This window comes from Oryza brachyantha, chromosome 12 (assembly GCF_000231095.2).
Source record: "Oryza brachyantha chromosome 12, ObraRS2, whole genome shotgun sequence".
In the NCBI taxonomy this organism is placed as follows: Eukaryota; Viridiplantae; Streptophyta; class Magnoliopsida; order Poales; family Poaceae; genus Oryza; species Oryza brachyantha.
In genome coordinates this window covers 15,592,286-15,618,350 of record NC_023174.2, presented here as the reverse complement: position 1 = coordinate 15,618,350, position 26,065 = coordinate 15,592,286, and the positions used below count along the sequence as shown (strand labels likewise).

The window sequence follows — 26,065 nt, the reverse complement described above, 5'->3', positions numbered from 1 at the left end:
TGCTAAACGGTGTATTTTTTACAAAAAAAATTTTATAAAAAAGTTGTTTTAAATAATCATATTAATCTATTTTATATTTTTTATAATTAATAATTAATTAATCATGTACTAATTTATTACTAGATTTTTCGTGTCGGGTAAGTTAACTTATCCCCACCTCCACCGAATGCAGCCTAGTAGTCCTAAGTAGCGTCTCAAATCTCAAATTGGAGATGAGCTCTAGCTTCATTTGGAATTAGCAATTTTAACCTGGAAATTTGGGGTGCAAAATTCACATCATGCTCCCATATTTTACTGATACAAAAGATGCATGTGTACTAAGTTGACGGTTGATACAGAGCCAACGCTGCGTTGACAAGGACAATGGTGCAACTTGATCTCATTGTGACAAAATTCCAAAGGATGTTACTGTTAGTGACCATACGCTTGATCTGTTTGATCAGTACTTTTCTCAGCTGGATAGCAGTATAAACCACTTGACATTTTCATACCCTGCACTGTCTTTGGTCTCCATGTTCCTGTCAGCAAATGGTGCTTCAAAGCTACAGGCTGTGGACCTATCCATAGTGTCAATTTTTTTTCCGATAATGGAATTTATTCCAGCATCTACTATGACAAAATTATTCGCTTCACATGACATCGTTTTTGCGTCATTTTTTTGTGGGGCATCTCATCCAGAAGGATGGAGGAATAAAATGTCCTTATAATGTTCGACCAAGCTGTTGCCAAAAGACAAGTCAGTTTTCAAAACATCCTCTCTCAATCCTGTAAAATATTTTCTTTTTTCCAAAAAATCACCATTGTTTGCTATCATAAAATATTACCTTTAACCAGTGACGAACCTAAAACAAAAATTACCGGGGGTCCTATACATATCATAACACATATAATATTCTTATTTTTAATTAATAATATGATTAATATAGACTAAAATAACTAAAAATTTTAATTCTACCCGGAGTCCTGTGACCCTGGGTACGACAACGTAGGATCGCCCCTGCCTTCAACTAGTAAAAATAATCAAGTACATATTTTTCTCCAAACAGACCATTATTTTTGTTAAATTTCCTTTTTTTTTTCTTTTGGCATAGCTCTTGAATTCAAGGCGATGAGCAACAAGTATGGACTTTTCATATGCTATGTATTAGTTATAAGAACATTCCTCCCTAGTCAACCCATCAATAAATGTATATGGTCTAAATGTCAAAATTTGAAACAATATAGAACTCCCTTATGCAAGACTTGGTAGATCCTTGGTGCAGAATCGACAATTTACTCCCCTCAAACTAAGAAATATTTGAGCATAATTTGGAGTAACTATGTATGATCAAGTAGTATTGAATTAATGAAGATAAGTTGCTTCATATATAAACACACATAGTCAAGCTGAAAATTTCCTTCCATTTATTTTCTTTTTTTTTTTAAGAAACCTTCTTTTGGTTTTCAACCTTGACTAAATCAACACAATTCTTGTGAACCATCCATGCATGATAACGAAACTTGGAACCTTTCGACATGACTCGAAATGTCTGAGATGTACTCATTGACCTAAATAATCTTATTTGTTAGTTGCTACTACAGCTGGGACAGAGACTGATTGATGCACCCTCTTCAAAATCCTCTACCTAGTTAATCTATTTTGCAATTATTAGAACAAAATAGCACCGCAATGCATTTTAGCAGGGAGTTTTTATCAAAGCTCTCAATTTTACATCATGTATTTCTGTAGAACTGATATGCTTAATGACTTGATGCGTGTGCGTTTCTGGAAATCCACGCATTAAATTTCTTCAGGTTGGATAACATACTTCAATAAAAAAAATCTGTAGGTATATACTGATAATTGAAACCCCCATCTTTCCCGCTTATGCTTATAATTATAAGTCAAAATTTGAATTTTAAAATTTAAATGTGTATTAGTATGTTGCCATATCATGCTCAAATAATGGGACAATTCGGTGCACCAAAGGCTACATCAAGAGTCCAAATGCTATAAATGCGAGATGGATAGAAGGATGAGAGACTTGATCAATGGGGATATGTGGTCAATGGGTCCTCACTATGATATTTGCAATATGTAAAATGCTTGAAGATTTCTTAGGTCTTCCTATGAGCTAATGAGCAGCCTTTGAATTGACTTTGACATGCAGCAAGCGGCTAGGCTCCTCCAGAGCCGAGTCAGTTTAACATTTTTGATGTGATTTATAACTTAATTCTTTTCCCCAGCTCAAAAGGTCAAAACTTTGATGGTGTTGATAACAAAAGCAAGGAATGGGTCATGTATATTATTTGCATGAAAAATATGTAAGCACAAAGAAGATTGAATTTATTTTCTCACTTCGGATGAGAAAATGGATGAAGTACAAAAGCCAACTTTGACAATTAAAGCTGTGATTAATTAAACAAGTGAATCTCATGTGCAATGGTCATTGAATTATCTGTTAAAATCTTTTGTCAGTACTAATTGACAATGACATTTTGCATGCTCACTGTTAATGCAGAATACATTGTTAAGAAGTACAACCCAATGCACACCTTTTCATCATCTTATTGTCACTTATATTAGTCCCAACTCCCAATCATGAAACAGTGATGGGAAAACTGGCATGTCAAACTGCAGTTAAGGAGTGCACAGACACATTTGTTTCCATGGATACCTTGTGAGTGGATTCCATGAACCGTTTGCCAATTTGGTTTACGCCTGCAACCTTTCAGTATTTATATGAACTTTATACTTCTCCTGATGAAATGGGTACTTCCACCATGCTAATGTATTATATACTAAACATAAAACTGGTTTAAAAAAAAATACTAATCATAAATATACGCCTTTTCAAGAGCAAGTCGTTTTCTATTTACAGATCAATTTCATATGGTCTCTGAAGTATGAACAGAAATTGAACCACAAGGCTCAAACAGTGTGTATGACTGCTCACTACACCTAATCCATCTATAGCATAATCAGAACAAGACCTGTATATTAAGAACTAGCTTAAAATGTGAACACAGACACTTGACAGCAACAGCCAACAGCTCTAAATCACCTTACAGTAATAAAATAGCTTAAATTTGATTCCTCTCGGAAGAAAAAGTGTATATGATATTAATTCGTTTACATTTGTTTATATTTGTCGTTTCCTTACTGAGGTCAGCACATGTCTTTTCCATGCTGCTTCCCAAATTTGCAACCAGCTAAAGTCAGTCCCTGTGGGACATCTTCTGGTGGACTCCCATATATTCAGGGATTCAGGGCACAAACTAGTACTCTTTTGCTTCTGCAATTGCAGATTCGTACTCTTATCTTCTTTCTTCTCTTCTCCTCAATACTACTATCCAAGAGTTGCTGGGTGATAGCTGTTCTTGGATCTTCATACAGAAATCTTTCTACTGGTGAATTAACTGATCTTTAGGTGAGTTTTGCTTCTTGGTTTCCATTTTCTTCATTGCCTAATCTGCTCAGTGCTCTGTCTAGGTCTGTTGCAAGAATTTTTTTTTTCCCTTGTGTTTGCTGAACATTCCGATGCATCCACTGAAAGTTTTCCATGGAAACCTTTTTCAGAAAAAGGCATTAGTTCACTTTTCTTTGGAGTATGGTGTATCTGATGGGCTTTTCCTTTCGGTTCTTGTGTTTATAACCATCAGTTCATCTGATTCTATTGTAGTTTTCTCTGCTGTCAGCCAATCTTGGGTACTCTACAATTCAATGTCAATAAATCTTTCTTTTCCTTGGATTTTGTTGGACGGTATGCAAGTCTTAACAGTGGACGGGTGTTTCTCTGTCAAATTTCCGTAGTTTTGTCCATTCTTCTCAGTAAAAAAAAATCTGAGTTTGCTTGAGATTTTATTCTTCGTTTCTGCTCTCTTGTTTCACAGGAAGGTGAAACGTATTTAAAGAGACAAATCTGACATTTCTTCTTTGAGGAATGAATTAACCTGCCTATTTCCTTGAAATTACTCTGGAAAACAGATAGCTAGGTTCACTTTGTGTAGAGTTTTTCAATAACATATTACATGTATTCAATTGATCGATCATTTCATCTCAGGATTATACCAAAGTACCTTACTACGTGATCTTCTGAAGACATTTGAAGATCCTAGAAGTAAAATTCTGAACTATAGTAATGACTTGCTTTCCTGCATTCTGGAGAAACAAAAAGTCCAGGAGTAAAATTGTGCAGCATGACAAAGGTAAACCTTCATGTTTCATCAAACTTTGTTCTTTCATAGGAACATGAATTTCAGATTGGGTATTTAAGGGGCTAATCCCCTACTTGGGCTAAGTTCCAAAAAAAAATAGCTTCATATACCCGAATAGATATAGAGGGCGGGTAAAAATACCCTTCTCTAATAAAAAAATCAAACTTTGTTCTTCTGAAACATCCGGATACCTTCCTTTGATTGATCTTGTTCTTTCTCAGATATACCGATCATCAGCAATGTGAAGATATACTCCTCCAAGGAGCTCAGAAAAGCCACAAAAAATTTCTGCTCAGGACAAAAACTAGGACAAGGTTCTTTTGGCTGTGTCTACATGGTAGGTTGATAGTCACTTAAAGCTTTGACATTTCAAAGTCCAAATCCCTAGCCTAAACATTTACTCAAAATACTTGAATTATCATAAACTGACATATATATTATATATAACCGTATATTCTTCATGCTTAAGCAGTTCTGTCCTGATCATTTTGACGGTGATAGGAACTACACCCTTCACACTTAGCAGTTTCTAGGGCTGTACTAGTTGTACCAGTCATTGACATGATTGCTCATGCCCTTGCTTGGATTGTACAGGGAAAGCTCAGGAATGGTCAGAAAGTTGCCATCAAGGTGCTCTCCTCAGAGTCAAGGCAAGGAACAAGGGAGTTCTTGAATGAGCTGAGTTTGATATCCAACATAAACCATCACAACCTTGTAAAATTGCATGGCTGCTGCGTCGATGGAGATCAGAAAATGCTTGTCTACAATTATCTAGAGAACAACAGTCTTGCACAGTCCCTTTTTGGTAAAAAAAAATCACTTTCCGATGGACTCTCACATCATGGTGAATTTTTGATACATTTAGTACTCAGAACTCTGATTCTCTTGAGGTATGATCATATTCTTCAGGCAATGCTCATAGTAGTATCAGATTAGACTGGAAAACAAGGGTGAAAATCAGCATCGGTGTCGCCAACGGGCTCAAGTATCTTCATGAAGAAGTCCGGCCAGTCATCGTCCACCGTGACATCAAGGCAAGCAACATTCTTCTTGACAAGGACCTTAGCCCCAAAATATCAGATTTTGGTCTGGCAAAGCTCTTCCCAGGCAACATGACCCATATCAGCACCAGGGTTGCAGGAACACTGTAAGCAGTGGCATTTTCTTGTTGCTCTTCAGCTTTGATCTTGCATGCCCACTATGTGGTTAAAGAAGTTGGCATCTCATTATTCTGATCACAGAGGATATCTTGCACCGGAGTACGCCATCCGAGGGCAGCTGACAAAGAAGGCCGACGTCTACAGCTTTGGAGTCCTGCTTCTAGAGATTGTCAGTGGAAGATTCCACACTGACCCTACATTGCCTCTTCAAGATCAATTCCTCCTAGAAAGGGTAAAGAACAATGCCGATAGTGTTTTCAATAATGGAAAACAATGCCAATAGTAGCATATTGCTTTTTTTACTCTGCATTATCATAATTGCATATGACTTATCCCAGACTACTGTCTGATTCTCTAGATAGTCAGACAACAAGTTGAAGCAAGAACCATTCTTTTATGTATATATTCAGTAAACAGCTATGATAGATTCCAGATGTTCCCTGTTAGATAGACCATTAGGGCAAATGACCAGACACATACATGTTCTTTTCACATGACTGGTCAATTCAGTTTCATTTTTTCAGGGACGGGATCTGTTAAGATAATCACCGCTAGATAGTATGATTGTGAGACTAAGTTTTGCGATAGAATGCATAAGAAAGGTTCCTCTCTTATTGAACTAAACTATTCATAGAACTGAATGCTTCCTTTGACCGGACTTCATGTTCGTGTATGGGTCATCCGGCTCTGAATTATTTCAGAAATGGTCTTCCATGCTAAATGCATTTAGCTGGGCTTCTGATTCTTAAGTCACATCTCTTGGTATGTGTGGACTGATTTACACGTTTTTATTCTTAAAAAGAAAATTAGTAGTTCAGAAATACCTGAAGAATCAGTTCCATGACATGGACATCTGCTCTTAGAACTATTTCAAAGCATCTGAAATCATAAACTCCTTTTTATTTTGACAGGCTTGGGCACTCCACGAGTCTGGTGATCTTGAAAGCCTAGTCGATAACAGCTTAAAAGGTGTTTTCGACACCGAGGAAGCGCAACGGTTACTGAAAATAGGGCTCATGTGCACCCAGGATACTCCAAAGATCAGGCCCTCCATGTCGATGATCGTCAAGATGCTGAAGGGTGAGTGTGCAATTGGTGATAAGATCATGAGGCCTGGTCTGATCACAGATGTCATGGACCTGAAGATCAGAACAGTTGAGCCGGTTCAGTTCAGTGTCTCTCCACCTAAATCTCCTTCAGAAAGCAACTCCCAGGTGTCCACACTTGCATTAGCTGGTAGCACTGTGGTAGAAGAGAGCCCCTGATGGAAAGTTGTATATCTGGAGGAAAAGATGCTTTCAGATTAAAAAGATAGAAAAAAAATTGAAAAGATGCCTGAAAAAACAATGATTGCAAATTGGAAGGGAGAGGGAAAGAAGCAAAGAGGATCTGATTTTTGTTTTGTTTGTGTATGCAGGTAGTTTTGCTAGGTAGATATATTGTAGGAAAAGTTTGTATACACAGCTTCTGAATTTGATTATCACTAGCTACACAAAACCCTGGTGTTTATACTAGTCTTGAGGTTTACAGATTTTGTTCCCCACTTGAAAAGCAGTAATTTTGCTAGATTTTCGTGGGAACAATTTCAATTCCTACCAAAAGAAAAAAAAAACTGGATTCAGAGGTTTCTCATAAGGGTTATAAGTTCATAATACCATTTGAGTGAGTAATGAGGCTACACCAAACATGTCACCTTCTGAGGTCAAGACAGGATAAGCTGCCACTAGGAGAATTGCCCGGCAGCGGCTACCAGGGACGAGGAGAATTTTGACCGAGAGAATTAGAAAAGGGAACTAGTATTGATCTGATTTCATTGCTTAAGCAAGAGAAATACAGGACCATCCTTATATAGATGGATTAACTTTAACCCTTATAAACTAAGTAGCATCTCTAATAGAATATTAATGCTTTATTCTACAAAATTTTGTACTGGGTTCATTAAAAGAAATATTAGACATAAAAATTACACCCTCCAAAAAAAAGCTCAAAACAAAATAACTTATGAACACATGTAAATCTAAAATTCGAGAGAGCTGATTTTAGATATATTAGGAATGACTTGGGAGCATGTTAGAGATATATTTTCTAGCGCGATTACCAAAATTCAATTCTAGGGAACCATTTTAGGCACCAAGATGCTCGACTAAGATCTTATCCCGATCTTCAACCGACACCAGTCACCACATCTCTCGGTTCCACCTACACCCATCGCAAAACACTCCTCAAACGAAATCAAATTCCACGTATATTGGCGCAGAAGCAAATTCCAGAAATCAGCATAACCACTGCTCAACCACATCTCAAGATATGAAAAGAGCTTTATTCGACACCCTTTCTGATAATAATAGTTAGCAACACTACCAATCAGTCCAAAAAAAAAACAAACAAAATCTGACTAAAAATTGCAGTCGGTACATACTGACAAGTGACAACACGGTCACTGCGCACCACAACAGCTTACAAATTACACCAAGACACAAGTCTCAAATGCCTGAGAAAACAACAAAAATCACACTGAAAATCATGGAAATTGAGGATTAGGTTCCGCATTCACAGAACGAAACCCAGAAATCATGGAACTGCGATGGCTCCATAAATTCACAGAACCAAAAAAAATGATAAAACCACAACTTTATGTACATGAACCATGAGATGCAATCACACCTCCCACATTCACAACAGATCAACATGCACTTTAATTCATGCCTATATCATACTACACAGATTATCTAAATACGAACTAGTAGAGCAAGATCCATCAAGCTTTTGAACTTCCTTGACAATGAACAATAACAGCAACCATCTTCTAAGACTATGAGAAACTAAAGAATCCTATATCCATCAAATGATTGCCTGCATATCAAAGACAAGCAAAATGAATACTGAATCAGTGATAGATCTCAAGATATACATATGGTGCGAAATATCTGAATATAGTAGGTAAGAAAGTGAGATATCACACCTTTCTACTTTCTTGCCTGACCAATTAATTGATCCTTTAGAGCAACATTCTAGACAATAATGCTGAAATGTCCTGAAAAACTAGGTGGAAGCTCACTAATTCACCACAACTAATTTATCCAAGTTGCAGAGCACAGGAAAATTCTTTACGGTAGTCCTGAGCTGACACTTACAGAAGATACAATTCAGATCCACCCTGAGCCCAACCTCTTTTTTATTTTTAACTGAACTCCTCATTTTCTAATTTTCCAAATCCAGCTAGAAGGATTCGAAGCATATGCATGTACAAACCATAAGAAGCATCCAAGAAATAAAAAGATTGAAGACGCAGCCAAAAAATAGTTGCCATGGCGATAACTAATAGCAAATAAATCATTTTTTTCATTCTATGGCAAGAAAAAGGCACTACAGTGCATATTTTAGCATGAATCTAAATATTATGAGGTTACTACAGCAAACAGCAACCTGTTCAGATACATCATTAAACCCTCTGCTCTTTAGAAAGTCATTCTACAATGATGATCAAAACTGACACCTTTTAGTACTTTTAGACAATAGGATGATCTATTAGTGTGGCCTCACCTTCCGGTTCATTTCCATCAATTGTGTGAGAGACACAGCACTCCATCTCTCAATTCCTTCTTGCAGTTGTGCATACAGTAGGCGCTTCACAGAGTCTATGCAAATACTCACTGTGCCGAACTCATACACTGGCATACCGTTATAGAATTTACCAACTCTAGGCATAAACAATAAGCCTTGTTCCATTGCATATGCCTGGATAGACTCCTTGAAGCTCAAATCCGCCATGGCTGCCCCTGGCACCGCATTATAAGCTGTGTATTGTGATGCTTGCTGTGCTGCATCAAATTGCCTCTTCTCTGTTGCTCTCAAGTAGCCAACATTTTCCCTAGCGCCAGGTTGCACCACCTCAAGGCCTTCAGCTGCTTGGTTCATCATGTCAAGGCCAGACGTTAAAAGCATTCGTATGCGCTCATTGGCAAGCAACTCAGGTGGAAAAAGGCCCTTCCAGCCCTTGTACCAGTTCATGATCTCATTGAAATCAGGATTTGGCGAACACAACCAATGGTACAGGACCTGCTGCCACTTGCTGAAGAAATCTACTTCCAACATATGGACCATATGGTGTACTGGGATTGCAGAAGCCCAAATCATTACCCAATTGAACTGGTCGAGTTTCTGGTTTGCAGGGTTGATCTGAAACTCTTGCAGTGCCATCTTCAGTTTTGGTATGATATAGCGCACAATCAAATCTTCCCAGCTTGCTGGATCAAATACATCCTTCCATGGGGACAACACAGCATAAGCTGAAGCATCATGAGCTTGCCAAACATGGAGAACACTACTAAGTTTGTATCGAATAGAATGGCACAAGGTATATATCCTCTGCCCTAGCATAGGCAACCACGGATGCACCCATACATGGATAGGTACCTTCTCCCTGCGTGGGTCCCAAGAATCAACTGCAGCTGAGAGCTTTGGCATTATGACATGCTCCAATATTGACTGCAGCACGATAGGAGGCAGCAACCGTTCCCATGACTCAAGAAAGTGGAGCATTGGTTCTGGATCCCTAGCTTCCCATGAATTGGTTCCCGATATCCTCACAGCTGGTAAGATGACCTCACTAACTAATTGTGCATATGGGGCCATTGATTCAACATCACCTGAGAAATCATATGCTTGGTCCCCCTGCAGCAATTCTTTCCATGATGACATGACCTCCAAGCCAAACAATGGATTCTGCAGTGGCTGCCACCCCTGGAAGACTCGGATTAGTAATGGATGAGCAAACCGGCAAGCAATCCATGCAACGCTGCACATCTTGAACTCCTCCACATAGCATGCCTTCAATTCCTGAAAGGTCTTAAGTAAACCTTCGAGAGAAAGAACACCTGCTGTATCGTCCACCCGGACCTGCTCCAGCACCCCTGCAATCGTCTCCATAACATGCAGTTGGCGTTTCTGCAAAGCCTCCTGTTTTCCCACTTTCTCCTTCTCCCGCACTAAGCTTGCCACCTTCTCTTGCTCCCGACGCAGCTGCGCATCCAGCCTCACAATATCAGCCTTAGCCTCATCGACTAGCAGCCTCACATTGTATTGCAACTCCGGCATCGGCACGTCATTTGCCTCCATCTCCTGTTCTACATTGAGCCCCTTCAAGTCTGTTAGCACGCGTGCCTGAGGCCCTCGCATGTCAATCACCTTCTGGACAACCATGGGTTGCTCGTCCTGCTCCTGCTCAGTGCGCATCGCCAGCAACTCATTCTTCGTCAACACAGGACCTTTCTTTGCACTGGCCTTCTTCGACCACCTCTGCTGCTCCTTCTTGGCAGGGGCCGACGGAGGCGGAGGCGGCAAATTCTCCTTAGTAAGGAACGGCTTGGGCTCCTTGAACCCTTCGACGCTTCCGAGACCGGCGTTCTTGGGGCGTAGGGTGCCTTCCAGCGGCGCGACCCTACCTTGCTCGTTCTTGCCAAGCCCCATCCCTGTCTTGTACCCCATCATGGCCATCATCTTGGCCACCTTCGTGTTGGACTCCAGGCTCCCCGGAGCCGCCGCCGGCTTGCCGGCCGCCACCCCCGACGCCTGGCGTCGTCGCGCGGCCGTCTCACGCTCCCGTGCCCTCTCCTCCCGCCTCGCGCGCGCCCCCTCGGCGATCCGCTGCCCGAACGCCGTGGGCAGGTCGAGCTCCTGTTCCTCCTCCTCCTCCACCCCATCCTCAGCTCCGGCGGCAGCGAACCTCGAGGAGGACGCCGCGGAGGCTCCGAGCCCGGGCCTCTCCTCCGGCTCCGGCTCGGGCTCATTGGTGGGCATGAACTTGCCGGCGGACTGGAAGTGCACGGGGCGGGTGAGGTCGGGCTCGGAATCGTCCCTGCGGCGCTTGCGGCGGCGGCGTCGGTTCCCGGCGTCGTCGTCGGAGTCGTAGTCGGAGTCCCCCTCGGCGAAGACGCCGTAGAGGGCGTCGTCGCGCGTCTGGGGCGCCCGCTCCCGGCGCTCCCTGTAGTAGAACTCGCCGTCCCTGCCGAAGTGGCCGCCCTCGAAGTCGCCGTCCATGTCGAAGCGATCCATCCCCTCCGCATCCTCCTCCATCGCGCCGCCGCCGCCGCCTCCGCCTCCGCCTCCGGCCGCCGCCGCGGTTAGGGTTAGTGGTGGATTCGGGGGAAGAGCTCGAGAGGAGAGAGAGGAGGAAGAAAAGAAAAAAAAATCCTCAAAAAAAAAAAAGAAAAGAAAAACCGCCTCGTTAAGTCGGCGATGAGATTGCATCTTGGCCGTTGGTGTAGGGAGCAACGGTTGGATGGCGATGGATTCCTCCCCTAATCCTGACTTGAACACGCACTCCTATTGGTTCAGTTAATTTCTTAGCTTAAATTTGCTTCTAACATTGATTTTTCAGAGTTTTCCATGAACTTGCTAAGCAGGTGCTCTCTCTGATATTTTATATTTTTATATGTTGAGTTTTTGACATATTTAATTATTCATCTAACTTGAATTCTCTATACAAATATAAAAATCTTAGAGTTTAATTAATGATAAAATAAATCATAATAAAATAAATAATAATTATATATTTTTTAAAAAATATATGTTCAAACATGTATTTAGAAATGAATGACAACCAACCTAAGAAACGAAAGACCATCACCTCCCCGTCATTGCCACCGTGGAAGTGGGAGCAAATGCTTAGGCATCGGAGGTTGGTGGCCAACACGTCGAGGGTTGTCAGGTAGCCGATGTTGTTGATGTCAAGAAGTTCGAGATGGTCCAACGTGGAGGGACAACTAACGTAGAGAAGCATAGAACTCTATTTATGTTTCATGGCTGGAGATAAATCAAAATACTTTGTAATGTGTAAGTGCAGAATGTTTATGATTAATTACTGGAAGGGACCTGGGAGAGCATAGGGACACTCCCAATATGCACAATTACAATCAAGCCGAAAAGCCAAAAATACATGTATAGATACCTGATTATCTTGTACTTTGTCCATCTCTGTGTCACATATAATATTGGTTTTAGTATTTTAAGATAGAGGTAAATATGTGATATAATAGCTCTAAGCCAAGCCAAGGCGAAACGCTGGGGATTCAAGCTAATCCAACCTGGCAACCTCGATTTGCGCAATAGGCTTTAATCTTTTTTCCCAGTCATATGCCCTAGCTCTTTACCTTGCAACCTAGGTTGTGTTCTTTTTAGACGGATTATTCCTCGGCTTCTATGCGCACACTTTCCAAACTACTAAACTATATATCTTTTATAAAAAGTTTCTATATAGATGTTCATCATCTCACTTTTGTAGAGTATGTTTTTGATTCCATAGTAGCTAATTTGATTGTTTATACTATTAAATAGCTATAAGAAAAATCAAATAATCTTTTATCTTTTTTATCTATTATCTTTCATCCATAGAAAGTAGGCAACGAAACCAAACCGGGCCATGAGAGATCTCAGCCCAAGCCAACCCAAACCCTCTGGTAATGAGAGATTTCTATACTGTTATAAAAAGGAGTAGTGATGGTGACAGTTTTATAATTTAGCCACCACCACCACATACTCTCACTACAGTTTTACAATTTAGCTCTTAAATTTCTTGATATTAAAAGCCAGTTAAATATAGATTGATATCTACATATAAATTCAAATTACTATTTCATATAAAAAAATTAATATCACATCATAAAATCCGTAGCAAAGCAGGGATATTTAACTAGTCATCCGTAAAAAGAACACGCAATGGCTTCATTTGCAGCTACTGTTTCTCTCCCTCTGGGATCAGACTGACAAGGTAAAGTGGGAAGAATGCCCATCTCATCTCTCGCCTTAGTTTAATCCTTGCAAGTTTATACGTGTTTACATCCTCAGGGTGTGTATCTAAATTTATTTGCATGATGCTTGCAAGTGTATCCTACATACTATTGGCTTGGTGCAATTAATGAGAACTTTATGCAAAGTGCTTGGTACTATGATTTTAATGGAGAGCTGGAGTGCAATTTATGGCATTTCCTTTTCACATCCTTACAATAACTTGAACATAATGGGCGTAATCAATGCGACAGGCAGGTTCTTTTTTTTTTCTAATGAAACTATACTGGATACACTAAAAGGTTCAATAAATCCAAAAAATTATATCCACAAGCCAGATTTCTATCCACTATCTTTTTTTTAAAAAAAAAATCTCTACAAAGAAGATACATACTGAAGAAAAAATCATAAACTGTAGATGCATTACAGAAATTAGAACTGAAATTGTACAGATAGTTTTGCAGAATTAATCAAGGCAGGGGAAAAAATTATATGCATTAAGAAATTAGAAGTGTTAATAAAAAAAATTGGGGTGAGAGAGGCTCGAACTCTCGACCTCAGGATCACTCGCTTTAGCTATGAGACCTACGCGCTAGCCAACTGCGCCACCACCCCACTCTGGCAAAGCTAAAATTATCTGACAATCATACTTACTAAAAACCCTAAACCAGGTTGTCTTTGTTAGTTGCAACTAACCATGAACTTGGTGTCCTGTGGCTGTAAAAGATGACAATGATTTTTCTTCTCACTTGTCATCCCTTCTGTCATACGTTTTTCTCTCTGTCCTCGTGTAATCAGAGACATGTAAACCTGAAGATTTCCTGAAACAATTTCTTCTTGGAGCATCCAAAGAATTTGTACTTTCTTCTTTCACACTTCAGTTTCTGCTCATGTCGCAGGGACCCAAAAGGCTGTAAAATACTGCAAACTTTCTTGACTAATCATCTATTGTGTGTACACTTTCAGTAGACATAAGTAGTCCCAAGTTAACGGTTTTCTGGTTATCAGGGTTTGCCCAAACTTGCACAATTTGTTTAAACCCAGAGTTTGGGTCATGGCCACCATCAAAAGTATATATCTGCCCAGATATTCAGTTTGAATCATCCTATACAATTTCTGCACATGCAGTTCTTGATCATTTGATGGATCTTGAGAAGGGCAAGAAGCCCTCAGAACAGGCTACAGCCTGCAAGATTATGCAGCTCAAGGAGAAGTTCATCACCCTGCAGCCTGTACTGAGAGCATCTGTGTTCTTGGCGACAGCAGTGGCAGCTGTGATCATGGGGCTGAATAAGCAGTCCTACACTACAGTTGTTGCAATTGTGGGCACCAAGCCAGTCACACAGACTTTCACTGCCCAGTTCAAAGACACTCCTGCATTTGTGTAAGCTGTCATGATTGTAGCTTTTGGGCTGGATTGTCGATGCTGTCTGAATGTTTGAGGCCACTTGTTTCTCTTTCTTGTGTAGGTTTTTTGTCATTGCCAATGCCATTGTCAGTGGTTATAACCTGGTGGTGATGGTGATGAGGCGCCTTATGCAACGAAGGGCACAGAGTTTGATTGTTCATCTTCTTGACATGGTATCTTCTTTTCTGAGTAATTTTCTATAAATGTCGGTGATTTGCTTCTCCAAAATGTTAACTTGTTAGGGAGAAGCAACATGTGAACTGTCTTCATCACTGGTAGTTTTTAATTTCGTGAGATTTTCCTCTTTGACTAAATACATTGGATTGGTTAATTATCAATATGAATTCTGAACTATTTCTGCGAATAGGACACATCAATGATCAAAGAGATTATAATGAGAGAAGGAATCTAGTCCAAGTATATGTACTACACAATTCAGCCAAATCTGATCAGAGATCTGAACTGGAGACATCTAGTAAAAGACAACTTCAGCCTGATAAAGAATCTTAGCATTTGCAACTATCAAGAACCAGTTGCTAGAGTGACTTCTGGTGCTCAACATATATAGGCTTTGTACTGTAGCATGTACGAAAAATCTCAAACCACTGTCAGCTGATATGAACTCATGATTCTTTTCCCCCTCTGTTCTCATTGGCCCAGGTGATCCTGACTTTGTTGGCCACTGGTTCTGCCACAGCGGCGTCGATGGCTCAGCTAGGAAAGAATGGTAACTTGCACGCACGCTGGAACCCAATATGCGACAAATTTGGTTCTTTCTGCAACCGTGGAGGAATAGCACTCGTGTCATCGTTCATCGGCGTCGCACTCATGCTGGCCCTGAATTTACTGTCAGCTGCATCCAACTCTTCCCGCTCCAACGTGTCAGGCCAATGAGCTGTCCATATCTCAAGACAGCTCATTCATAACAAAATTAACAATGCACTATTTCTGTCTTTGGATTGTACTCAGGTTAGGGCAGAAGAACTGTAAGTCTATTATCTGATCCATGTGGGAGCTGGATCACAGCCTTCAGTGTGCTAAATTTGGCATGCAACTGTTCCATCTTGCTTGGCCTGAAATGAGCAGGCCAAGAGTACAAACACATCACTCAAATTGGTTATGGGGCTTTAGCTGGATTGGTTCTTATAGATCTAGCTGTTATAGTACAAAATTCTACTACATCCGTCCCTATATGTTTGACACCGTTGAATTTTTTATAAATATTTGACTATTCGTTTTATTCAAATTTTTTTGTCAGATATGTAAAGCGATATATATGCATAAAAGTATATTTAACGATAAATGAAATAATATAAAAATAATTAATAATTATATAAATTTTTTGAATAAGACGAATAGTCAAACGCGTATAAAAAAGTCAATGACGTTAAACATTTAGGGAAGGAGGGAGTACTACTTTGTGGGTGTAACTTTTAGCTTATACCAATAGTCCTGCATATTTGTCTCTGATTTTTGCTTAGTTGGATGCGACTTTTCATTATTTAAGATGCATGTCTGGTGAACCATAAGGCTTTCTAACCAATTAAGTACCTGTTGTACTGCACTGAGCTTTGTTTTATTGTCTGAGCAGTGAAGTTGTTTGGAGTTGCTTGGATGATTAATCCATCACCAGGCTTTACTGTACTTAATGAGAAATCTCTTTTAATTATGCCAGTTGATGTAGATTTATCAGAGAAGGAACACATGCATGCATGAAGGGGCTCCTATGTAGAAGGTTGGCCAAGAGTTCCTATCAGGAATCTCCACAAAGAATTTAATTAACATGCAACCGAGGGAGTTAGGACATGACTGTTGGTTTAACAATCAATCTTACAATCTCTGTTATCACAGCCTAGAGATGTTCATAGAATCATAGTTTGGACTGGAATAAAGAAAGAAATGCAATGCAACAACATGCATCTAGTCTAGGCAAATCTACACAACAATCATTACAGTTAGAATAACCCCATTTCATATCATGAAGGACTGGAACATGTCATTATCTGGCACCTGCCACCCTGATGCAAGTACAAGATGATCTTTCTTCTGTTTCTTTAACTTCCACTTTATTTCAAGACGACTATACAAGAGGTGTTCAAGACTTGTAGCTATACGCATACGAGTACAAAGTATTGATGACATGTGGTACAGAGAAAAGTAGATCCATGCTTCTTTCTGAAAGGTGCAGTGAATTAGAAAGGTGATCACTCATGCAGCTGGCCAGCATTTCAGTTTCAGGAACAGGAAGCTGAACAGCCAGGGCCTTTCAGTTCACTGTTCATAAATCTGTACTGCATATATGTTTGTCATTGTATATACAGCTGAATTAGATATGATAAAACTGGGCGGGCTTTGGAAGAGACTGACATATGAGCTTTTTCTGAATAAATGCCATGGTCATCAGCATACGTGTCTAGCAATATCCACTTTATTTCCCCCCCTTTTTTTTCTTTTCTTTTGAAGCTCAACTGACGGTACTTTTTTCAAAAGAGCTTTTTTAACATCTTTGAAAAAAATATCTTGAGGTACCAAAATTTTGCACTGAAGTTTTTGGTACCTCGGGGTACTTTTCAAGGATGGTAAAAAAGCTCTTTACAAAAACTTTCAGTGCTGCTGCTATACATGTAAACAAATTTCTGGAATCAGTTTGAACTCAAGTGTGCTAAAGCAGTCAATGCCTGTTTTTTTTTGTGTGTGAGTAGTGTGTATTTGAGTGAGAGAGAAGAAAATGTGATCTGTGGTTTGAATCCTTTGTTCTTGTTTGGATGCAATGATATCACGACATTATTATTTTCTGAATATATGCAGATGTTGCATCAACATTTGTAAATACATACGTATGCGCGAATAGATAGAAAAATGATCAATCTGAAATGCTTTCGACAATTCAGACCTCTACTTCTGAATATACACACTTTAGCAATCATTACAGAGTATTAGTCCTGAATATCCTAATGCCTCACAGAAAAACTGTGGCATGCTCTATTGATACTCACACAAATATTGTAGCATCACACAATTAAGTATTATACCATATGAAATCATCAATTCATCATACACACTCAAGATCAACTACTAGCTAGCTAGCTAGCTGCTTATACAGTTATACTGTTTGAATAAATTTCCCCTAGAAGTGATTCATCCAAGAAGAGGTCACAGCAGCAGCCATCTCAGCTGGAGGAGGCAGGCTTGGCAACACCTCACCCCCAATGGAGTTCAGCTGGCTCAGCACTGCCTTGAGAATCTTCTTGTCACAGCTCTGGGTGTCCAAGAAGCTGCCAAATTCAGGCAGGCCATGATCCAGGTAGCTCATGCCATTGTTGCCTGTGACAATGGGCAGGTAGCATGGCTGTGCAACAGTGGCACTGTTGCTGTTGTTGTTGCCATTGCTGTTACTGGCAATGTTGTTGTTGCTGAAGCTGGAGAAGCAGGGCACTTGCTCAAGTGCGGCGGCAACGGCGACGGCGGTGGCGGAGGAGGTGTTGGTGGTGTTCATGGAGGCCTGAAGCTGAGCCAGGGTGGTGTCCATGAGGGGTGGCAATGGTGGTGAAGAGGTGGGTGTGGATGAGTCATGGACAATGTTGGGGAGGTTTCTTGACTTGGAGGAGGCACCCCCTCCTGATTTCCTCTTGCAGATGACTCTGCACAGGACCCAATCCTCCTGTTGCAAATCACAAGCACTGATTAGTTCATGACAGGTGTAACTTTGCTAGATATTAAAACAATCTTATTAGTATGAGCAATTTTAGAAGGTAACATGAGGTACCACTATTTTCTATATTAAATTTGGTACCTTTTAATACCTTACATATTAAAAAATATCAAATTTTACGTAGAAAACAGTGGTATCTCATGGTACATCGGAGGACGAGAAAATGCTCTATTAGTATTGTTACTGTACTAGATCTGATTCCATCACTTGGCCTATTGATGAAGACAAACTGATTACAACTCTTACTCACTGTTTTTTTTAAAATCCATTTAACCTGTTACCCTCGTTTGCTATGGTCAAAGATGATCAATGATTAAGCATGTGCACATTTGCAACTTGATAGGGATTTATTAAAGAATATGTATGCAGGATCACTATAGGCCTGACACACATTTTCAGAATATTAAGAAAACTTTAGGGTTTTGGTGTACTTTAAATCTACTATTTTATTTCAAAAACCGTTTGGTCTTTTGTTTATGCCATGTTTGTTTTTTTGAAAGACTAGAAGTAGTTATGATACGATAAAATGTGAACTGGTGAGCCGATCCATAAATATAAAATTGGCACGCAAAAACAGTGTGCCCAAAAGGCCAAGAAAATAATGGGCAAGTACCAGTCCATGATTAAATGAAAAACTGTGTACCAAAACAAATAAATGAATAAGGTGACAAGTTGTGAGGGTCATTTTGGGATGAACACATGCCAAAAAGTCTTTTTTTTAAGAGAGAGAGAGTATGCCCAAAAGTCTTGACAATAACTGTTCTCTTGAATATAATCAAACTACAAGTTACTCTCTGTGTTATGAATTGTGCTCACAACTTGTCATGTACATATATCTAGCAATTATTATTCATTAGGTTTTCTGGAAAAAGAAAATCATCTACTACCTCTGTCCCTAAATGTTTGACACCGTTTATTTTTTAATACACATTTGATCATTCGTCTTGTTCAAAAATTTACATAATTACTAATTATTTTTATATCATTTCATTTATTGTTAAATATTCATTAGGTTTGCTAGGAAAAAAATCATCTATCAGAGAAGAACCATAAGTCAGTTTTGCACATATTGCAGGACGTACTTTAGAGGAGAAATTGGAAGGTTGTTGATCATGGACACCCTCCATCCGGTACTCATGCATCACCCACTCCGTCTTCCTCCCCTTTGGTGCCCTCCCCTGGTAGAACACCAGAGTCTTCCTCATCCCCACAAGCGCCCCTCTCCGCGCCACCACCCTGTCCTTCCCCGTGGCCTTCCAGTACCCCGATACCGTGGCGCGGTTCGTACGCTGCCCTGTCGCGTATTTTCGGTCTCTCAGGCTGAAGAAGTACCACTCCTTCCCTCCTATCGACGCCACCGCTGATCATAGAAAAGAAACATATATAACTGTAAATACATCAAATATAGTTTTAAAAATCAGCCTTAACTAACAGCTAATTAAATGCCCAAGGATAAAAACTTTTTGTCCTTTAGGGCACTCTTAGTGCAGACGCAAGGATAGTTTTTATCTGTATTTATTGCTATGTCATGTAAGCAATTTTCTGACGTGACAAGTTATTTATTGAAGATGGAGATAAAAAAATGAAAAAACTGGTTCTAGATTAAGACTTAGTGTCTTCATCTAAAACAAGACTGTTTGTGAGAGATAAGTGGACATGTGATAACCAGATACAAAAGTTGTATTGGTGAAAGATAGTTTCTTGATACGATATCCTAGAGTATAGAAGAAACAAAGGTAGTTTCTAGTATTATGAGTGCCCTTAATTGGCTACTGCTGAAGCATCTCCTTGCATGTGGTCACAATCACACTGGTTCTTGACAGAAAAAAGGAGAGATTTGCTGAGCAATAGAGGATTATTAATTTTTACTTGAAATTTTAGATGATGCATCAACACGTGTGTGGCCCCATACGGAGCGTGTGCTGAAGATCCCATGCGTAAGATGTGATTTGCAGTTTGTTGTGTTGTTGATGGCAAGCTAGCATCGATCCATGCATGCTGGTCGCCATCTTGCTAGGGTTGGGGGTGCATGTCACATGCCAGGATTAACAATTAATTGCAGTGACAGGATGCTGTCATAATAAATTAATATTAATTAATTACAGTGATTTGATCACGTAATCAGTATTAGTCACAAAAAACGGTGTCGTGGTGTAGTTGGTTATCACGTCAGTCTAACACACTGAAGGTCTCCGGTTCGAGTCCGGGCGACGCCAATTTTGTTCGCTTTTATTATTTTATTTTATTACACTTGCTAACTGCCCATATTTTTAGGTTTTTTTCAGTTTTAATTTTGCTAACTGGGGCAGTTCAACTATGATGTTGATCTGGGAAATCTGAGATTAATTAATTGGGGGCAGTTTAATTACATTTTTATAATATTCTTTTCACTGCATTAGTTTGGGGAGTTCAGGATTAATGAGGACATTTAATTACTATGATGTTAAATTTAATATGCCAACTGGGGCAGTTTAATTACAATGATATTGATTTGTGGAATATGGGATTAATTTGGGGCAGTTCAGTTAAATTTTTCATAATATTTTTCCACTGCATAGTGCAATAATTTGGAAAAATTAGGATTAATGGGAACATTTAATTACTATGATGTTAATTTGGGGAAATTGGGATTCATTTGGGCAGTTTAATTACTATGATGTTAAGTACTTTTCTGTTAGAAAGGTTGATGTGATATGCAAATTCTTGTAGCTAGTCTAGTGATGCAATTGAACCAAACACATAAAGTAGGCCCATTAATTAATTAATTAGCCGTTCCATCTGGTTTAACAAAAACAATTACTCCACACATGGCATGCATCTAATGATTAAAAATAGTGCAAATCTAATGTCTGCAAAGCCTATTAAACGTGTCTGTTCCCACCATACAAAAAAGATTATTTTATTTTGGACACAAACTGAAAGTGGATGCATGGAGAGAGAAGAATATATATCGTCTGGTCCAGAAGATTACATAAATAATATAAAATGGCATTCAAATTAAATTAAGTTTGGAATAAAGGGAATATTTCCCTCTTTGGAAATGGAGGAAATGCCAAATGGTATATATCATTGGTGAGAGATTTTTTCTCCTTTCCATCATGAGATGTCGTAGTCGATCGAGCTAGCTAGTAAGCATTTTTCTTGTATATATTTGTTTACAATATATACTAGCTAGACATTATGATTTGTTTATATTATTCAATAATTGATAAAGATTCACATATTCAAGACAAAAGTGGCAACACAGTTTGTGTCGGTGTGGTGTATACACAACATGTATATTTTGGGGGAAAAATTGCCACTCTTCAGTGGCAAAAAGTTGAAAACCCCACATATTTTATATATTGTGTATTCGGATAACAAAATGAATTTTAATGCTGATGTGGAGAAGTAATTAGTGAATGTACTCCAGGGCATAGATCAACCTGAAGTTATTAAATATTACTTAAAATTGCAAGACTTTCTATCTTATGTAGATTCATCCATTCATTAACACCCACAGTAAGCTTAGAATTTTTTTATATCTTCAAACATAAAGAGTACCAATAGAGTAATTAGCTAATGAATGATATGCCAAGTCATGCATAACGAAATGGAAGTGACATGAGCTTTTTTTAATTAAAAACTATAGCATATCAACTATTTTTTACCGTGCACACAAATAGAACATTTCTTACCTTTTCCCACAAAAATAAAATGTTTCATATAACAGCATTTTTAAAAAATAATTCATAAGATACCTCGCAAATATGAAAAAAAAACATGGTCATGGAGTCGAATATTAAATCCACTTCTAAAAAAAATCTAAAACTGATAAAGCTTAATCACACTATAATGACCTTTAATTGCAGGCAATAGATACATCTATCTCTGTACTTCCATAATTGAAGTACACTGATATAGTCTTCTGTCAATTATATACGCCTACCTGACAGTGACGTTGATTTTCATCATCTACGCTGTTTTAATTTCATTTCTCAAAAATACGTATAAGATCGATCGATCTTCTCAAAAACCCTTATTTTATTGCATAATTAATAATATAGGGAAAATTGCAAGGATGACACTATAATTTTGCAAAATTAGAGATATGTCATCCTGACCCACGTGTCATTGACTCATGCGAACCCTACATGTCATTGAGATATCAATGGTATATCTTCAACTTTGCGAAATTATAATGGCATGTTTGCAAATTTCCCTTAATAATAATACTACAAGTTTTGCATATATATGCTCAACCTTGCAAATTAAAGACTTTTTCAAGTACATGTATAAATTGTAATAAAAAAGTATCGTACAGAAGAGAAAGACAAGTAAGAATCTTTCGAGTATATGTAGACGATACTAAGCTTATATGTTTTTTAAGGCAAGGGCATAATTGTCACTGACAAAAACGTTTGGGAGATAAATTAAAGGTGTAGCTCAATTTGGTGCTTGTGTGCATGCTGATCCCAGTTAGAAATCAACATGCATTTGGTCTCTTGGCACTGAAGCAACACAAGCTAATCCCAATTAGAAATCAAAGATCAACAAATTAAAATTACTGGGGAAATTTAGAATTGGTAGAAAAGAAAAGGCTTGGGTGAAAAAAAAATTAATTTGGACAAGCAGAGAGATGAAAAAATAAAGCAAAAGATATCAAGATAAAATCAGGAAGAACATATAGGATTATTATTATATATATCATCGATTCAAGAAGAGAAAGATAGATGTACACGCATCGATCGACATGGAATTGAAGAGAGAGAAAGAGAGAGAGATGATTCATGGAGCTTAGTGGATTACCGGGGAGGTCCCAAGGCTCGACCTTGTTGAGGTCGACGTCGACCATGGGCGGGCGGCGGCCGGAGAAGCCGACCTTGCCGGCGACCTTGGGCGCCAGGTAGTCGCAGATGAGCTCGTCGTCCCTCGGGTGGAACCGGAACCCCGGCGGCAGCTCCGCCTCCACCATGCTCAAGAAGCTCATCGACTTCTTCTCCTTCTTGATCACTCCTCTCCTCTCTCTCTCTCTCTAGCTAGCTAGCTATGGAAGAAGAGCAAGAAGGGAGAGAGAGAGAGGTGGAGACTAAGGGGTAGCTGCTAGAGAGAGAAACCAAGAAACGGGTGTGTGTGTATATGTATGAACAGGTTTTTGTGTGCTTTGTGTCATGTGTGTGTTGCAAGTTGTGAAGAAGAGGGAGTTCAAGGAGATGGGGTTTATAAGGTGGTTTAGGTAGTGGGTCTACCTCAATCTCCTCTTCTCCTTTTACCTAGCTTTTTTATCCCTTTATTTCCATTATTGCCTTTTCTTTCCACGAACAAATAGGGGCACTTCCACATCAGCACTATACTAGAATTTTTATTTTTCAAAAAAAAATATTTTTTACTTTTTGTGCAACACACCGTCAAGCCAGACATGACCAAATAATACTGCCATGCCATGAGATTAGCATGACCAAATAGTGTTACTATATCATCCAGACTGGCGTGACAATGTTTTTTGATCAAAAGATTGAAATTTAAAAATAAGTTTGAGATGTTTAGTTTTAAAATTAAAATAAAAAGGTTATAAAAAATCACTGTACTACAAACTCCACTTATGCCATGAAAAAAATATAAAATAAAAAACAAAGAGGATATATATATATAGAGAGAGAGCGACAAGAGATGGTAGTCCATGACCTTGTTGCAATGCAACTGGAAAGCTGGATTGCTATCTACAACCAGAATGCATAACTGATGAGAGCTCCACTTGTCATCAGCTAAGTTGTAGCTGGCCAACTCCTTTTTTTCAAATGGTGTATATATATACTCTCAAAGACAGAGAGGACAAAAATGTTTGTTGCAAAAAAAAAAAACTTCAAGTCAATCTTGTGGCTACAATAAGTAGCCTAGACCTAGGAGCCTAGCTAGTTTATTTATATAACTGTACGAGTAAAAAAATGTGCTTGTAGTAGTACAATTTTGCACATTGATTAAACTAAAACTAGTGAAATATTAGCTGGACTTGTATGATAAGAGTTCTGTACGTACTAGGTATGAAACTATAAATAATTAAATCCTGCAATTAATTAGGACAAGATACCATCATATCTAGTGCAAACTTATTTGGAGATTCAATCATCCCAAACTAGTACGACCTAACCTGCTGCTAGATACCCAATTTTAATGAAAATAAAAATAAAAAGAATATCTACCCCGTGCCTAATTTGTTAGTGACAAAGTTGTAATAATTGTATAATAACAGTATTGTACTACACATGTAGTAAAGTATTACAGCTCCTGCCTTTAAGCTAATGCTGGGTACGGTCTCCTGCTAATAATTGTTAAAGATGACTTAAGCCTCATGAGTTAGCTGTCAAGAAGACAAGCCATTGTTGTTCACTCCACTTGGTGTTAAAGCTACCTTTAGAGTGTGGCCCACATCTTTGGCTTCTAAATTACTAATTAACTAAGTTCCATCTTTTGACAATTGACCAATGGAAGAGAGGGCAAAAAAAGGCTATAATCCTAACAGAATCAAAGGCTAGCTAGATTTGTGATGGATTAGGATCAGACACACACACATCCGTGTGGCTAAGATGTTGAAAGCTTAGGCAAGAACCTTAGCGCCTTGAGATTCGTGCGTCGACGAGAATACTAGAAGATCGCCAAGATGAGAGATAGATTTTTGCCAGATTGACCGTTGGAGATCATTCAATATAATTAAGATATAAGAAAAGATTACAAGAAAAATTTTACATCGACAGCTAGCTATCGAGAAAGGATGTGCACATCGACAGCTAGCTATCAAGAAAGAATGTGCACCAGAACACACGCCTCAAACTATGTGCCAACTATCCACACACTACAGAGAGAAAAGCCAAGTATCAAACCGGCCATCGTTATGCGAGACCGATCGCCCGCCAAAATGAGAGATAGACGCATATATCCAGCCCACATGAGTTGGAAGGGGCAGCAGCACTTGCAGAGAGGAGCTGAAAGCAATGGCATTTTTAAGGTGGCCCCCATTGTATTCTTGAGATAACTGAGTGTGACTTGCATGTATTTTTATCCCCTCTATCTTTCTCTAGAGGGGCAAGGGTTCCATCATTTCAAATTTTCAATCCTCTCTTTGTCTCCATGAGTGTCATCTCTGACCATGCTAACTCATGGAGCACGTGGTAAGGAGAATTTGCCTCCATGCTCTCTCATGGCGAGCGAGCGGCCACGACTCCGAGCAAAGGCCATGGCTTCTGGAACTTGGAGATTCGTGCAATCTAGACAAGTATATTGTCTGTCCCAAAAAAAATTATTTTTTGGTTACTGTATCCTTGATCATCCATAAAAAAATTATAAAAAGACTCAAAAAATTAATCACGTGTAAAATATTATTCATGTTTTATCATCGAATAACAATAAATTTATTAATCACAAAAAAAATTCAAATAAGATAAAAAGGTCAAACATTATATCTAAAAATTAAAAAATAAACTTATTTTAACACGGAGTGAATAGGCAGGAACAAATAACTATCAAGATCAACCGGGGCAGACCCAGGTCCCTCGCAGGTCACCTAGGCCTGAATGACCATAGATTTCAATTAAGCTTCACCATGATAGGCTCTAATCGAGTCAGTAAGGCAGGCCAGGGCTGGGTTTCACCCAACCCCCCAGTGTGTAACAAGCGTGTGCCAACTGTCAAGCTGACGACACGTGGCACGTCTCCCGAGACAGGCTCGCTGTAACTGATGGCAACGTCCAATAGGCACCAGGTTTAGCTCCTGCATACTCAGTCTACAAATATCCGGTTAATCATCTTTCATTAGAGAGAGAGACTATA

At 39.1% G+C, this 26,065-nt stretch overlaps 4 protein-coding genes and 2 non-coding genes across 6 annotated transcripts; 3 read left to right on the top strand and 3 right to left on the bottom strand.

Annotated features, from left to right (window-relative positions):
* The first annotated feature begins 3,262 nt into the window (after positions 1-3,262).
* LOC102720101 (cold-responsive protein kinase 1) lies at positions 3,263-6,871 on the top strand. Its single transcript, XM_006664121.3, has 7 exons — positions 3,263-3,410; positions 4,044-4,188; positions 4,419-4,534; positions 4,792-5,002; positions 5,107-5,344; positions 5,439-5,589; positions 6,269-6,871. Exons 2-7 carry the CDS (start codon positions 4,122-4,124, stop codon positions 6,620-6,622), a joined length of 1,137 nt encoding a protein of 378 aa, XP_006664184.1. The 5' UTR covers positions 3,263-3,410; positions 4,044-4,121; the 3' UTR covers positions 6,623-6,871.
* Positions 6,872-7,749: 878 nt separating this feature from the next.
* Positions 7,750-11,518, bottom strand: LOC102719821 (septin and tuftelin-interacting protein 1 homolog 1). Its single transcript, XM_040529311.1, has 2 exons — positions 8,901-11,518; positions 7,750-8,210 (listed from the first exon to the last, which is right to left on the bottom strand). Exons 1-2 carry the CDS (start codon positions 11,430-11,432, stop codon positions 8,199-8,201), a joined length of 2,544 nt encoding a protein of 847 aa, XP_040385245.1. The 5' UTR covers positions 11,433-11,518; the 3' UTR covers positions 7,750-8,198.
* Positions 11,519-13,670: 2,152 nt separating this feature from the next.
* TRNAM-CAU lies at positions 13,671-13,757 on the bottom strand. Its single transcript is given in 2 exon segments — positions 13,671-13,706; positions 13,720-13,757. It is a non-coding gene; the product is annotated as a tRNA-Met (tRNA).
* A 502-nt stretch (positions 13,758-14,259) lies between these two features.
* LOC102719540 (CASP-like protein 1B2) lies at positions 14,260-15,749 on the top strand. The gene is made up of 3 exons (XM_006664119.2): positions 14,260-14,526; positions 14,612-14,723; positions 15,211-15,749. The coding sequence occupies exons 1-3, from the start codon at positions 14,285-14,287 to the stop codon at positions 15,442-15,444; spliced, it is 588 nt and encodes a 195-aa protein (XP_006664182.1). The 5' UTR covers positions 14,260-14,284; the 3' UTR covers positions 15,445-15,749.
* Positions 15,750-17,402: 1,653 nt separating this feature from the next.
* On the bottom strand, positions 17,403-23,432 carry LOC102719255 (NAC domain-containing protein 21/22-like). Its single transcript, XM_006664118.2, has 3 exons — positions 23,051-23,432; positions 19,345-19,622; positions 17,403-18,211 (listed from the first exon to the last, which is right to left on the bottom strand). The coding sequence occupies exons 1-3, from the start codon at positions 23,229-23,231 to the stop codon at positions 17,678-17,680; spliced, it is 993 nt and encodes a 330-aa protein (XP_006664181.1). The 5' UTR covers positions 23,232-23,432; the 3' UTR covers positions 17,403-17,677.
* TRNAV-AAC lies at positions 20,405-20,478 on the top strand. Its single transcript has one exon. It is a non-coding gene; the product is annotated as a tRNA-Val (tRNA).
* Positions 23,433-26,065: the final 2,633 nt, after the last annotated feature.